This window comes from Silurus aristotelis, assembly GCF_946808225.1.
Source record: "Silurus aristotelis genome assembly, chromosome: 13".
Taxonomy (NCBI): domain Eukaryota; kingdom Metazoa; phylum Chordata; class Actinopteri; order Siluriformes; family Siluridae; genus Silurus; species Silurus aristotelis.
The window spans coordinates 11407717-11421816 of NC_139586.1; the positions used below are offsets into that span (position 1 = coordinate 11407717).

Consider the following 14100-nt stretch of genomic DNA (forward strand, 5'->3'; position numbering starts at 1 on the left):
GTTAATCAAACAAATACAAAATAAGTGGAAAAGTTCAAGAAGTGAATACTTCTGCATTAGACGACTCAATTGTTAATAATTTGTAATCGAATCTGAAACAATGACACAGCACAGATGTTAGCCAAGTAGATAGCGATGTCCACAGAGTGGCGTTTAGAAGAGTTTCCCAGCCACTCTCTATATACAGACTCTGCGTGAGGCTGTCTGTCTCGTCCTCTGGGACATCCTATCGACTCTGACACTAACGTAGATGGAAATGCTTCCTTTATCTCACAGGAAGTTGTCCGTTTTTGCATTTTGAGGAATGCTATTTTAGATTTCGCCCCTTTTAATAACGATGCCAAAAAAAAAAAACTATGGATTTTAATTATAAGTTAATTTTTTATGATCTGATCTGTCAAAGTGTGTAACTTAAGGCCAAACTCATTTCAACCCTGAGTAAAGAACTCTGAACATTTCCATCCTGTAAAGCCATTCAGGACAGGAAGAACATAATCCTGCTATTGCTGAACTCATTCAGCTTCCCCTGAATACATCTGTAAAGTCTCAAAGTGGAACTCAAAGAAGCACCACAATAAAACTTTTTTTTTTTTAAAACATGACTGGAAGTTTGCCACTCCCTAACTACAAAAAAATAAATAAAGAGAGAGCGAGTCAAAGTGAGTGCTTCCTTTCAGGTGTCTGGGGATTCAAAAGAATCAGACAACACTAAAAGAGTTGTAGGAAGTGAAGGTCAAACATTAAGATTATAGTATTTGAGGAAAACAGAATATGAAAAAAATAAAACTTCAAAATAAATTAATGAGTGAAATCAAATGACTCGAGTTCTAACAGTAGTGCAGGAAAACATGAATGCGCTTGTTCTAATAATGATAGTAATGGATTATACCAGCAGCTTTTTTTTTTTTTTTTTTTTTTTTTAAAGAACATGATATGGTCAAGTTTTCTTCACAAGATGTTTGTTTAACATTCATGGTAAGGAGTCTCCAGTGTCAGGTTTGGAATAGTACATTTTTAAGTTTTCCAACATCTTCTGGACAAAGAGATGACAACAAAAAGATTAAGAGTGAACAAGCATTTATAGTATAACGTACATTATAGCATTATTATTTATAAATAAAGAAAATAAAGTTGAGGGTATAACAGTATTTTTATGTATGTAATAATCATCATGGTCATTATAATGCAGGTGTGTGCGTGTGCGTGCGTGCGTGTATATGTGTGTGTGTGTGTGTGTGTGTGTGTGTGTGTGTGTGTGTGTGTGTGTGTGTGTGTGTGTGTGTGTTTGTGTTGAGCACAGTCGTGTGTTCAGGTGGAGATCATCACAACACTTTTTTTTTGCTGATTATGCACAGAAATCAGGGAGCGGATGCCATGTGTCTCGTTTAACAACAAAGATTCGACTGTTGACCACCAGAACATTAGACATGTGGTTCAGTGAACTGTACCTCAGAACACAAGTTCATAAACACTGAAATATGAACTTGTCCAATGTATACTGACTCTCTGTGACACAAGGGCATCAGACAACTAAAAATATAGCATCACAGCACTTAGGGGAAAACACATTCGCAGATATACAGCACATTGCAAGCAGAATGAGAACATAAATCCTACACTCACTTCACACAAAAATGAACAATATATTAACTCATTTATGTGGGAGTAAATCATTCTTTCTAAAAACGGTATCTAAACCCTTTCTATTAATATGTAATCAAATCATGTTCGCTATATCACATCCTGAATACTCCAGCAGTAGACGCTTACTTCTCTATGGATATGCAAAAGTTAAACATCCAGAGGAAGGGAAATAAAGCAAGGGAACAATTTGCCAGAGAATTTCACAAAAGAAAAAAAATCTGAATCAAACAGGAAACCTGTAAAAGCCATTAGAGGGGAAAAATGGAATACATGTCTGTGTTTATATAAGGCTTAGAAATTCACTTTTACTTCCATGAGCTTCACTTCACAATATATCATATTAGGTGCACAAGTTTCATATTAGGTGCATGAGAGAGAGAGAGAGAGAGAGAGAGAGAGAGAGAGAGAGAGAGAGATAATAACTTCCCACACTGTGATCCTCAGGGGGATGCACAGTCCCTGATGTTTATGATGTTGATGATGATGATGATGATAACAGTCGATTGGTCAAAAAAAACAAACAGAGAAACGGCTGCCTAAAGCTGAAGGTCTGAAACTCTATCTAGCAACAGGTTTTTAAAAATAAATTATAATTAATTTTAAGGTTATAACCATAATCCACCATTGTCATGGACATGTCTTCCTTTAGATTTTTTTTTATTAATGTGTATATAATTAGAAGGAAAACTAAAAGATCAGAAACAGCCTGTAATTATCATAAGAGGTGTAAGAGCGCCCCCTAGTTTCCTTATGGCACAATATGAACTCATTCACTGTTTTATTAAACAATATTTTTTTATAATCATAAATTATGTGATAGTTCAAAGGTATAAAAGGCAATAAGATTAAAAAACAGGAGTGTGTGTGTGTGTGTGTGTGAGTGAGAGAGAGAGAGAGAGAGAGAGAGAGAGAGAGAGAGAGAGAGAGAGAGAGAGAGAGAGAGAGAGAGAGACTCCTAATCATCTTGGATTAAAAACTGTCACAAAAAAAAAAAAAGAAACTAATCTAAATAGTAAAAATAATGTTAAAAAAAATATATAGAAATGACTCACTGACTCATGACTCAAAAACTACTAATTTCTTCAGTGTGTTAGAATAAATATTTTTTCTGCACTGGTTCTCTATGACGAGAAGTTCTCAAACTGACCAGTGGACAAAATTAAAAATGATTATTAAAATACTAGTTATAGTTTTTTGTTGTCATAATAATGCATATCTGATTGAACACTTTATAGTGTGATTCAAATTATTTTCAAAAATTTGTCCACATCTGCAAACACAAAAGGCACTCAAAACACAGAACACAAACCCACACTGATTTCTCCCAAACAAGAATGAAACTAAGCAGAAATATCTTACCTTCTTGATTTCCGGCTGCCAGAACAGCAAAAGTGTCTCAAAAGTCCATGCCTGAGCTCCGGGGATGTGTGAGTGTGTCCGAGCTTGATCGCAGCGGGAACTGACGTGCGACTCGCGTCCGATTGGTTCCATTTAAACGACTCTCTAAAACGTGACTCGTTGTGCGAGAATCGATTCGCGACTGCCACTAACGAGACCTTTTCTTGATTTAGCTACACACTGAAGCAAAGTGGTAATACATTATACAGGTGGGGCTTAAAGACATTTGAGTTTTCGTTTTTTCCCCTTCTTATAAAACAAGCCGCGATTCTTTTTGTAATAATGAATCGATTCAAAACTCAAACGATTTGACTCAACTGAATAAAATAACTGTTTCTAGACTATCTAAACATTTCTGAATGATTTTTGTAACCTTCAAAATATTAAAGTAAAAAAAGTTTTTTCTTTTGTATAAATTACAATAAAAGTTTTTTAGTAACTTTCCTAATTACAAAATATATCCTATTTATAAAGCTTAAACCAATATAATTATCAATAGGTGCACCATCAGTACAATCAAAAAACCTACAATACCTACTAACATTGCTAATAATCAATCAATGGCGTTTTGTTTAAAAAAAAAAAAAAAAAGGATTAAACACAGACATCTCCACAAATCCCACAGAAGTGTATTGAATATATTAGAAGTGGTCACAGGTACAAGAAAAAATCTCATCATCAAACCTAGGAAACATGAATCCAACACAATGAGAATTTTTGTTTGGAGAAAGTGCTACAGCAGTACTGTAATGAATAATGTCCAGTCCGTTTACATGAAAATGTACATCAATTTTATGTGTCTTTTAATGATTGGTTATGCTTTGATACAAGAAACAGGTTTTTATTTAGCAATAAAAAGTTCACCACATGATCGATGCGCACACGCACGCGCACACACACACACACAACAATATAATTTAATATGATAATTTAAGAGAGGTGAGATGATTGCACGTGTTCAGGTTCTCATATTTAATCTTTCACTCGTATTTCCGTACCTCCTGGTGTAAACAACAAACACATTTTCCATTCACAAATGATTAATTCATGCAGAAAAGAAATTCAGAATGTTAGCTAGTGAGTGGTAAGATTCCATGCCAGCGGGTTATGGAGAAAACTTTACACATTACCACCATCTAAATCTCTCCACGCACGCACACAAGCATGCACCCACCCACACACACACACACACACACACACACACACACGAGATAATGTTATAAAGGCGAGGAGGTTATGCTGCATGTACAACAGCGGTCATAACCAGACGCTCCACTAGGAAGTTTTTTTTTAGCTTAGCACTACATGGCGATCGAACACAGACTTGCGCTGCTCCTGGACCTGTCTCCTCCAGCGCTGCTGCGCGTGCTCCACCTTGTTCAGCATGTTGGTGCGAGAGCGGGAGCGGGAAAGCACGTCGTGAGCGTTTGCGAACGGCTGCTGGTCCTGAGAATAAAAATGAATTAATCAATTAATGAAACAATACAGAAACACACACTGCTTTTCTGTGTACCATGAACTGTAACAAAAGACTAATGAGTCCTGACTTTGGACTCATTAATGCTTATTTCCCAGCTACTATTTCAACTTGTGATTAAACTGATTTTTACATATATAATGTGTGTGCTGTCACTGTTTCAGGGTCTGTGGGTTTATTATGAGCGAGTTGGCTGTTGGAGAGATTTCTCATGGTTATTTACCCCGACGTCATCGTCGCTCTGGATGAGCTGTGAGTGTCCGAACAGGCGGCGTTTGAGTATGGGCTCCAGCAGAGTCAGATACACCATGTAAAGCAGCAGCAGCCCCAAAACAGACAGATAGATAATGATGGTCCCCTGGAAAACCCAAACACCAACATTTATCTTCACAAAAAGAGTATGTAAAAAACTAAAGCCTGCAGACCAAGAAAATATATACTGTATAAATATATTCTGTTTATACAGATAAACAGTACTGTACAAACATAGGTGTGGAAAAAAGATGTAAGTTGAGAGTGCTTTCAAAAATAAGTGTTAATATATTTTTAGCAATTAACAAAACAGAAAGTAAATGAACAGAAATTAAATCCAAATTAAAACAATATTTGGCATGACTCCCCTTTCCTGCAAAAAATGCATCTGTTCTTCTAGGTACACTTGCACACGTTATTGAAAGGAACTCGGCAGGTAGGTTGTTCCGAACATTTTGAGAAACTAACCACAGATCATCCGTGGATGAAGGCTGCCTTAAATCCTTCTATCTCTTCATGTAATCCCAGACAGACTCGATAATGCCAGATGCCTCCCTGATGATATCGCATGATGAATAAATAGGTGTATGTATTTCTTACCACTGAGGACACCATTAATCCTGTCCAAATCTCCAACTACATTTGAAGAAATGCAGCCTCAAACTTGCAGGAAACCTCCACCATGCTTCACTGTACCCTGCAGACACTCATTATTGTACAGAGCTTCAGCCCTTTTGCAAACAACTTGCCTCCTGCTACGATTAAATATTTCAGATTTTGACACATGGGTCCAGAGCACCTGCTGCCATTTTTCTGCAGCCCGGTTAGTCAGTTTTCCAGCATAGTCATTTAGCCTTGTCATTTAGCCTAGGCATCATTTAGCCTTGTTTCCATGTCATCTGTATGGCTTTATGACCACTTCTTTATGTCCACTTCTTACCAGACATCATAGAGTAAATCTTCCTGGATTCCACTTATTTTCGCCAGTTCCTTGTTTCCATGTCATCTGTATGGCTTTATGACCACTTCTTACCAGACATCATAGAGTAAATCTTCCCGGATTCCACTTATTTTCGCCAGTTCTTTACATTAAATTAAAACATTAAATGTTGAAGGGAAGTAAGCATGATGTGTCTTTCCTCCACTGCATTAAGTTTCCTTGTTTTCAGTTTTCAAAGTTTCCTATTTTTCTAAGCTTCTTTTTTTTTTTAATAGCTTTAACAGCACATCTTAAAACCCCAGTCTGCTTTTTAATCTTTGCCGGGGAGAGACCTTGCTGATGCAGTAGAACCACCGTGTGTCTTGGTGCAGTGCTGAGGCTTGCCTTGGTGTGTGACCTGTGATGTGAAACTGTCCTCCACAACCTCACTTTTGCAGCAACTGTTAACCGTTGAGCCCCAAGTTATAAGCCACCTACACAGCTGTTTCTGTTTTAGTCAATGACTGTGTTTCAACCTACACATTAAATAGATGCTTATTAGCATCTGCTGGGTATAACTGGTTAATCAGACACCTGACTCCTACAAAATCTTTTTGACTTTTTGAAAGTGTGCAAAGTGGAAGAATTGAAAGCCAGAGGGTGGTTACACCATATATTGATTTTTCTTCTGTTAATTTACTTTTCCTTTTTTTTTTTTTATTAATAAAAATTAATTATTAATTTTAGTTTTGAAAGCATTCTCACTTATAATTTTTTCCACAAGTGCTTAAAAGCTTTTACACAGTAGTGTGTGTGTGTGTGTGTGTGTGTGTGTGTGTGTGTGTGTGTGTGTGTGCGTGTGTGAATATATAGAAAGTCTAAAGCAAATTAAATAAAAATGCTGTAAAATAAAGATGATTTCAAACATAAAAAAACTAAACTCCTGATATCCGATTTCATTTCAGTTTGTTAAGATCGACCCTAATATGAATACATATGGATGATTATACAATAACAGCTGTAGTAATGATGTAGTGACGCTGTATCTCACTTTAATCGTTCCCGAGCTTCTCTCCTCATATTTACACTCGCAGCGTAAACAGTACGCCTCCACGTCTTTCCCTTCCACTGGCATCGGCTCCACCACATGAAGACAGATACTGAGTGCAAGAAAGAAAGAAAGAAAGAAAAAAAAAAAAAAAAAAACCCACAAAAATGGTACACATCCTTAGACAGAATTTTACACACTACACAGGGCTACAGCGCCTCCTAGTGCTATACAGCTCGAAAATAGTGACTCGGAGTGTTACATCATTACCAGTCCTTCAGGGAAACGTTCTGATTGTAGATTTGTCCTTCAATGTCTTTGTAGGGGGGGCAAATACATTTACACCGGATGTCCTCAGAATTCTGTGAAAAGGAAAATAATGACCAGATTTTTTTTTAAGCTTCAGTATATCTCAGTTTTCTATAAACACCAATAAAGCCAGATTGAATCTTTAATCTGAAAAGTGTAGATTACATCCAGAGACTTCAAATCTGGAAAAAAAACTCTATGATTAGCAAAATAAAATGAATTCAACACAAATGAAGGCATATCATTTAAAAAGAAGTGTGCCTATAGAAGAAATATAGGCTTCATTTGTGCTCAGTTCATTTCCAGTTCTTGTACAAAAGCAAGTCAATAGAAACATTTTCAATGATATTGTTCACAGTATATTTTCCACATAAAAGTTATTCCTTTTTTCTATTTATTGTTTTTGTTTGTTTGCAAATCAACTTCAGTGAACCTCAGAAAAATTGACATGAGAAAATCCTCAGCAAGATCAGTCAAATATATATATTATTATTTATTTGTAATTTTGTTTTAACATGTGTAACAAAATGACTGTTGTTTTTGTAGGTGTGGTTACTTTCCCAGGAAACTGGGTTCAGTCACTGACCCCCACTGACTGACTGATTTCAACATGTATCTTTAAACCAAACTAATGCAGTGCTGTGGACGATCGATTTAATATTCAAAACAAATCAGAGTTAAAAAGGTTGAAGATAAAAGAAAAATGTCTTCTCAAAGAAGTGACACCATTATCGCATTAAAAAGTTCACAGTTTTCTTTAGAACATCTGTCTTTCCACAATGCATATGTTTCTACCCCAGTTACTCCTGCTGACGGGATTTATTTTCACGTTACAGGACTGAAAAAAGACAAAGAGAAGAACACACTATGCACGACACCACTATTAGCACCATTAACACCATTACATGCCCTCATCCCTCCTCTAACCCAGTTTAAACCTTTTAAGATTTTACTGCTCTTTAAACCTTCACACATCCCACACATGTCTGCCAGTTTGTGTGTCCAATCAGATTATCCCAACACCAAAGTGCTGATTTACTGAACATTTTAACCTCATATTACTACTATAAATATTTTTCAGTTTTTTCGGTACAGGGCTTTCGGTTCGGTACACGTGTACCAAATACAATCATTTTTATGTGAGGTACATCTGAGTTAAAATCCGAGTTCCCCCAGGAACATATTAATACTAATAATAAACTGTTTTAATAAAAAAAAGGACACGCAGTTTTATATATAAATAAACACACACACGTGTATATTTGTATTTTATTATATGATATATATATATATATATATATATATATATATATATATATATATATAATAAAAAAATATATATATAATATTCTTTAATAACTATAAATGCTAGCTTCAACAGTAGTCTTTTTTTTTTTTTTTTTTACAAATTATCAGCCAAATTAGTTCCTTTTTCTTATTGCTAACGTTTATGACAGCGATGACGTCATTAAGAAACTAAACCAGTAGTACTGCCATGTTAGCTGAACTAGCTACAATATCTCTCTCTCACACACACACACACACACACACACACACACACACACACACACACACACACACACTTACTTACTTACTTTAGCTTCTGTTGCCTGAGTTGCTAGCAGAAGACAGATGATCGTTACTAGACTGACTCCGGTCTGGACACTAAGTGGAGCCATTTTGTTTAGTTATGTTGTTTTTCAGTGAGAGTCGCTCAGTGATCTGCAGCAACAAAGTGATTTCTGAAATATAAAGATAGAATAAATTCTCTCGTGTGATCATCAGAGCCGATTCGGATCCAAATAAACAAAACGCTGCTAGCTGTAATGCAGCAACACTTCCGGAAAGATCAGCTGACCATCAGCAGACTGAGCGGTGAACACAGAACACACACTTCCCCCCGGATTAGGAAACAACGACACAGAAAACAAAGGTTCCTCTGTATTGCGGAACTTCAGAAATATTCCTTACAGCTGTGTGCAAAATTACTTAGAATTCATTAATGAAAAAAACATTGAAGCTTTCATTTCATCACACACTAAATATATATATCAGAGTGATGTCATCACAGACAATTACCTCATATTGTACACACTACCTGTAGGGCATATTAACCGTGTCTCACCACGTTATCGACTCCTTAGGATTAATTCTTTTGACCACTAAGGACAGATTCACAAATAACCTGCCTGATTTGTCTTAATTTCTAACTAAAACCCTAAATGCTAATAATCTTGTTAAAATGGCTAACAACATAGACTGTTGCCTCAATCCGGTTAAAAAAGTTTAGAGGAAAAAACACCTGCACCAAGGTATAATAGTCATACACATGCCCTCAAGAGAACAGCCCGTAATCTGTAGAGAAAATGGACGAAAATTAAATTGGATTTTTTATTTTTTTATTGTGTATAAAGACAGTATGCTCATCTACAGACAGGTGATAAAAGCTGCTAGAGCTGAACACCTGAGCAAACTCATAGAAAACAACAAAAACAATCCCAGGTTCCTTTTCAGTACAGAAGCTAAATTAACTACAAATCAGGTATCAGAAAAATGTGATCCATCACAGTTTAGTAGTGAGGACTTTAAGAATTTCTTCACTGAAAAAAATGTAAAGTATTAAAAAAAAAAAACAATTGTAGCGGTCCAACCTCTGACAGCATCTCCTGATCCAATCGTACCTAAAAGTCCACAACTACACTGCTTTACATGTATAGAACAGGAAAAACTGTATGATGTTCTTACTAAAGCCAAATCAACATGTCTGTTAGATCCCATTCCAACTAAACTACTGAAAAAAAAAGTGTTAAATACAGCTGAGAGTTCTAAGATTTTAGAAAAGATTGTCTGCCCAGTTATGTTCTTAAAAGAGAACAATATCTTTGAAGACTTTCAGTCAGGTTTTAGGCCCCATCATAGCACAGAAACTGCTCTAGTTAAAATCACTATTGACCTGTTTTTAGCTTTAGACCAAGGCTTCATCTCACTGTTAGTTTTGCTAGATCTTAGTGCTGCATTCAAACCTATAGATCATGATCTTCTCCTGGATCGCTTACAAAATTACATCGGCTGATCGTTACCACTTTGTAGACTTTTTGAGAGCTATTCAAGTTAATGCAAGTAAATTATGGGATGCCACAAGGTTCAGTTCTAGGACCCCTGCTTTTCACAATATACATGCTTTCCCTGGGAAGTATTATTAGAAGGCATGGGATTAGCTTCCACTGTTAAGTTGATGATACCCAGCTACATATCTAATAGAGACCAGACAAAACAGCTCAATTGGCTCTGAGACCTGAGTTTGTCAAAGCATTAAAAGATTGGATGATGCATAATTTTCTTTTTTTTAATTCAATTTTTTAAATGATAGACATTTTGCTCATCGGCCCAAAAATCAGTACACAGAAGCTCCAGCATTTCAACCTGCATTTAGAAGGATTTACTGTAACTACTAGTTCAACAGTAAAAGACCTGAGAGTTATTTTAGACAGCAACTTGTCTTTTGAAAATCATATCAACCATATTACAAAAACAGCCTTCTTTCACCTTAGAAATATTGCTGCGCTAAGAAACATCTGATGCAGAGAAGCTCGTCCATGCATTCATGACCTCCAGACTGGACTATTGTCCTGCGTCATTAATAAACAAGCAACAGTTAGTCCAGAGTGCAGCAGCCAGTGTTCTCACAAGGTCGAGAACATATCACCATATAACCCCATTCTTATCATCCCTACACTGGCTACCTGTTGAGTTTCGAATCGACTACAAACTACTGCTACTTACCTACAAAACACTAAATGGTTTGGCTCCCATGTATCTATCCAGTCTTTTAACACGCTACAATCCTTCACGCTCCCTGAGATCTCAAAACTCTGGACTTCTAGTAGTTCTAGTAGACACACTCTCCCAGTTTAAGTGCAGATTAAAAACGGATCTTGGGCCCTTGAGCAAGGCCCTCAACCCTCTATGCTCCGGGGGTCCCTTACGAGGGAAATATCAAGGTCCGTGACGTCGGAGTGACGTGGGGCCGCCTTCCCGTGGGCTCACCACCTGCAGGAGGGACCGTAAGGGACGGTGCTGTGAGGATTGGGCAGCAGTCGAAGGCGGGGGCCTGCTTAGACTGCTGCCCCCGCGACCCGAATTATGGATAAGCGGGAGAAAATGAATGAATAAAAACGGATCTTTTTAGCAAACCCTACACATAACACATCACATATCATAACCTTGTGCTCCATTACATCTAATCACATGCACATTATCAACTTGCCTTTTATACGACTTTATTTTCTTTGTAGATTTCATAATTTGTATAAAAATTAATAAATAAATGAAAAACAGTGTAACTGAATATTCAAGAAAAGACACAAACATGAAATTTCTTCATATTTGGAAAGGAAAATACTTTTCTTTTCATGTGAATATTTACAATACATGTAATCACACCACATTCTGGGTTACTTTCGTTTCTTTTTATTTACATGTTAGATGTACAAACATAAAAATATAAACATTAATTTACTCTCTATAACATTTAATGAGTACGTCATATCTCGTAGCCCTGCAATGAAATGAAACATGAGATGAATTCCCAGAACTTAGCGCTCAGCATTAGCTGCATATCGTATTCCTAGTGACACATTACTGAACTTTCTGGAGAAAATAATTTCTGCATACCTAAATACCTTTATTACATGTCTGGTGTTGTTCTCAAGGATGCTTTTCAAAAAAATACAATATCATGAAAGTTTAAATGAAGTTTTTTTTTTACATAATATACAACAGAATTAACTGCTTTTCCTGCCACTATGCCCAGAGGAGTGCTTTAAAGGATACAAATAAAATGACATGTACCATAATTACAACAGCAACAATCTTTTTTTTTTTGTTTGTTTTGTTTTATTTCTCCACACTAGCATGAGGATGGAGTTACATTTTCTCCTAAATGGTTTGACCCTGAGCTCTGAATGTAAGAATGGAAAAAAATTGTATTGACCTCATTACACTGAGGTTTTTATCTCCTGTATTCTTGAAAAGAGATTCAGCTTTTAATTCATTCATAGCAAAATTCTTTTGGGACACCAGTCGCTCTTTCTCAGCCATCATGGAGCTGCGTTCTCGTCTTCGTTCACACACAAAGTCCTCAAACAGCTAAGATTCAAGAAAATATGGATATTTATCCAGTATAAATGATCAGATTTGAGTGCCACATTCAATGGAAAGTCCTCCACTTATTATTTCTAAGGACGTAAAAACCGCAGAACTTTGGAGCGCAGAAACCGAATGAAAGATTTGGGGAACATTTCTCTTGACTCCTGAGCAGTGTAGTTGAAAAAGTTTTGTGGATGAGCGAGAACATCAAACAGACACTTCATGAGCTTCTTGTCCTGTGGAGGAAAATTTCAAAATACATTGATTTATTTTTATTTATTTATTTTTAAATAAAAATGCATTTGATTGTGAAATTGGCATTCCTTTAGAATTAAATATAAAATCAAATGAAATGATATTTCTACCAGTAATTCGAATTAATCTGTTTGTAATATAGTTAAAACTGTTAAATGTTTAATCTAAAATGTAAATAAAACAACTTTTTCGGTTGTTTCACATGACGTCCACAAGGTGGCAGTGACCTTTTTGATTTCTTTTTAAATAGATTTCTTTTTTTAGAATTAGCTTCAGCATTAGCTTCATTTCAACATTTCATTCCAACACAGTCGTTTTTCTTGCGTTAACCAAAAAAAATTGCCACATTTTGTACACCCCTCAGAAAGAATAATAAGAAATAAAAAATAGACCACAGAAATGATTATGCCCCTAGAAATTTGCAAAATAACTAATTCAATATTAGTCCTTTCTCTTGATTTTGTTTGTTTTCTTATTGTTTTGTTCTATTTTAGAAAAAACCTGCAAACCAATCAAATCCTACAGGAGAGGGGGTACAAAAGTTTGCACTACATTAAAATGAACTTAGCTTGTATTTCACCCGATGTCCACGTGGGGGCAGTGTGACATTGTTAAAAAAAAAAACATTACTTGAACATAAACATAAACGTGCCCCATAAACTTTTCCATTCATACTACCTTTAAAATTTCCTGGTGATTTTCAGAGGCGTACAATCTCCCGTCCCTTACAATGTCCTCAATCAGCTCCTGGTAGTCCTCTGGAACCAGAGAAACAAAACCAAATTTCAGAAGGTGTACACACCAGGGTCAGGGATGTAGAACATCTACATGTTTCCATTAATGCTCACCGTCGTATGTTACGTAGGGAACCTGAAAACCTTTGCCGCTGTTCCCTTCATTAGACCTGAACTGGATCCACAGCTTCTTCGAGCGTGAGGTGAAGGCAATTGGCCGCTCGTACGTTTGACACGTCTCGTATGTCGTCACTGAGTTCGGAAGAGCTGATGGGGCAGAAAACAAAACGTTTGCCTCACATGCACACATTCCTGAGGGTTCTCGCTAAGGTTCTATCTTCTCTACTTCTCACGAATGAAAAAAAGTTTTACTTACGGCTCTTACGCATGACTAAATAATCTCCACACTCGTCCTCCATGGGGAGAAAAATCTCCGGGACAACGATGAGGATCCTGCGTTTGGGTGGAGGATTGATGATCCACGTACACTCCACGTTAGCCGGATAATCGCCAGGGTAGTTGGGCGACTCGATGAATCCGGTATAATCTCCTAGTTCTCCTCCACAGTGCCTGTCTGTGGAACATGAGGAAAAAAACAGAGGAACATTACTGCTGAAGCCAAGGTTTCTTTTCTACCAGAAGCTGTGATGAGAAGCAGATCAGTTTCTGTTTAAAAGCTACTCGCCAGTGATATACGCTATATGCAAATAGATATCGCAGTAAAGCTGATCACGTTGCTTCTGGAGTTTCTCTACAAATAAAATGTAGATTAGGATTTATTGTTTATGTTGTGTATGAAAGTATGTTTACCACAAAGTTTACACTGTAGTGCTATGATTTCCTTTTGAACTGAAAGTCTAGAGTGGAAGAACTCAAGTGTCTTGCACAAAGACCTGACCTCAACCTGGCGAAATAT

General features: G+C 36.6%; 3 protein-coding genes across 7 annotated transcripts in view; all 3 read right to left on the bottom strand.

Annotated features, from left to right (window-relative positions):
* Positions 1–3132, bottom strand: part of dennd2b (DENN domain containing 2B) — a 65793-nt gene extending 62661 nt beyond the window's left edge. The window contains exon 1 of one of the 2 annotated variants that reach the window (XM_083558436.1): positions 3004–3132. The gene's annotated coding sequence lies outside the window, so the exon portion shown is untranslated. The remainder of the gene's footprint in view (positions 1–3003) is intronic. The other variant, XM_083558439.1, reaches the window with a different exon arrangement.
* Positions 3133–3651: 519 nt separating this feature from the next.
* tmem9b (TMEM9 domain family, member B) lies at positions 3652–8969 on the bottom strand. The gene is made up of 5 exons (XM_083557985.1): positions 8643–8969; positions 7009–7100; positions 6742–6850; positions 4743–4877; positions 3652–4488 (listed from the first exon to the last, which is right to left on the bottom strand). The coding sequence occupies exons 1-5, from the start codon at positions 8724–8726 to the stop codon at positions 4333–4335; spliced, it is 576 nt and encodes a 191-aa protein (XP_083414111.1). The 5' UTR covers positions 8727–8969; the 3' UTR covers positions 3652–4332.
* Positions 8970–11501: 2532 nt separating this feature from the next.
* The window catches only part of scube2 (signal peptide, CUB domain, EGF-like 2), a 28646-nt gene continuing 26047 nt past the window's right edge, over positions 11502–14100 (bottom strand). For all 4 annotated transcript variants that reach the window (XM_083558833.1, XM_083558836.1, XM_083558835.1 and 1 more), the window contains 4 exons: positions 13561–13758; positions 13299–13451; positions 13129–13208; positions 11502–12431 (listed from right to left, as the gene is read on the bottom strand). In XM_083558833.1, coding sequence (XP_083414959.1) covers positions 12285–12431; positions 13129–13208; positions 13299–13451; positions 13561–13758 — 578 coding nt within the window. In that variant the 3' untranslated portion in view covers positions 11502–12284. The remainder of the gene's footprint in view (positions 12432–13128; positions 13209–13298; positions 13452–13560; positions 13759–14100) is intronic.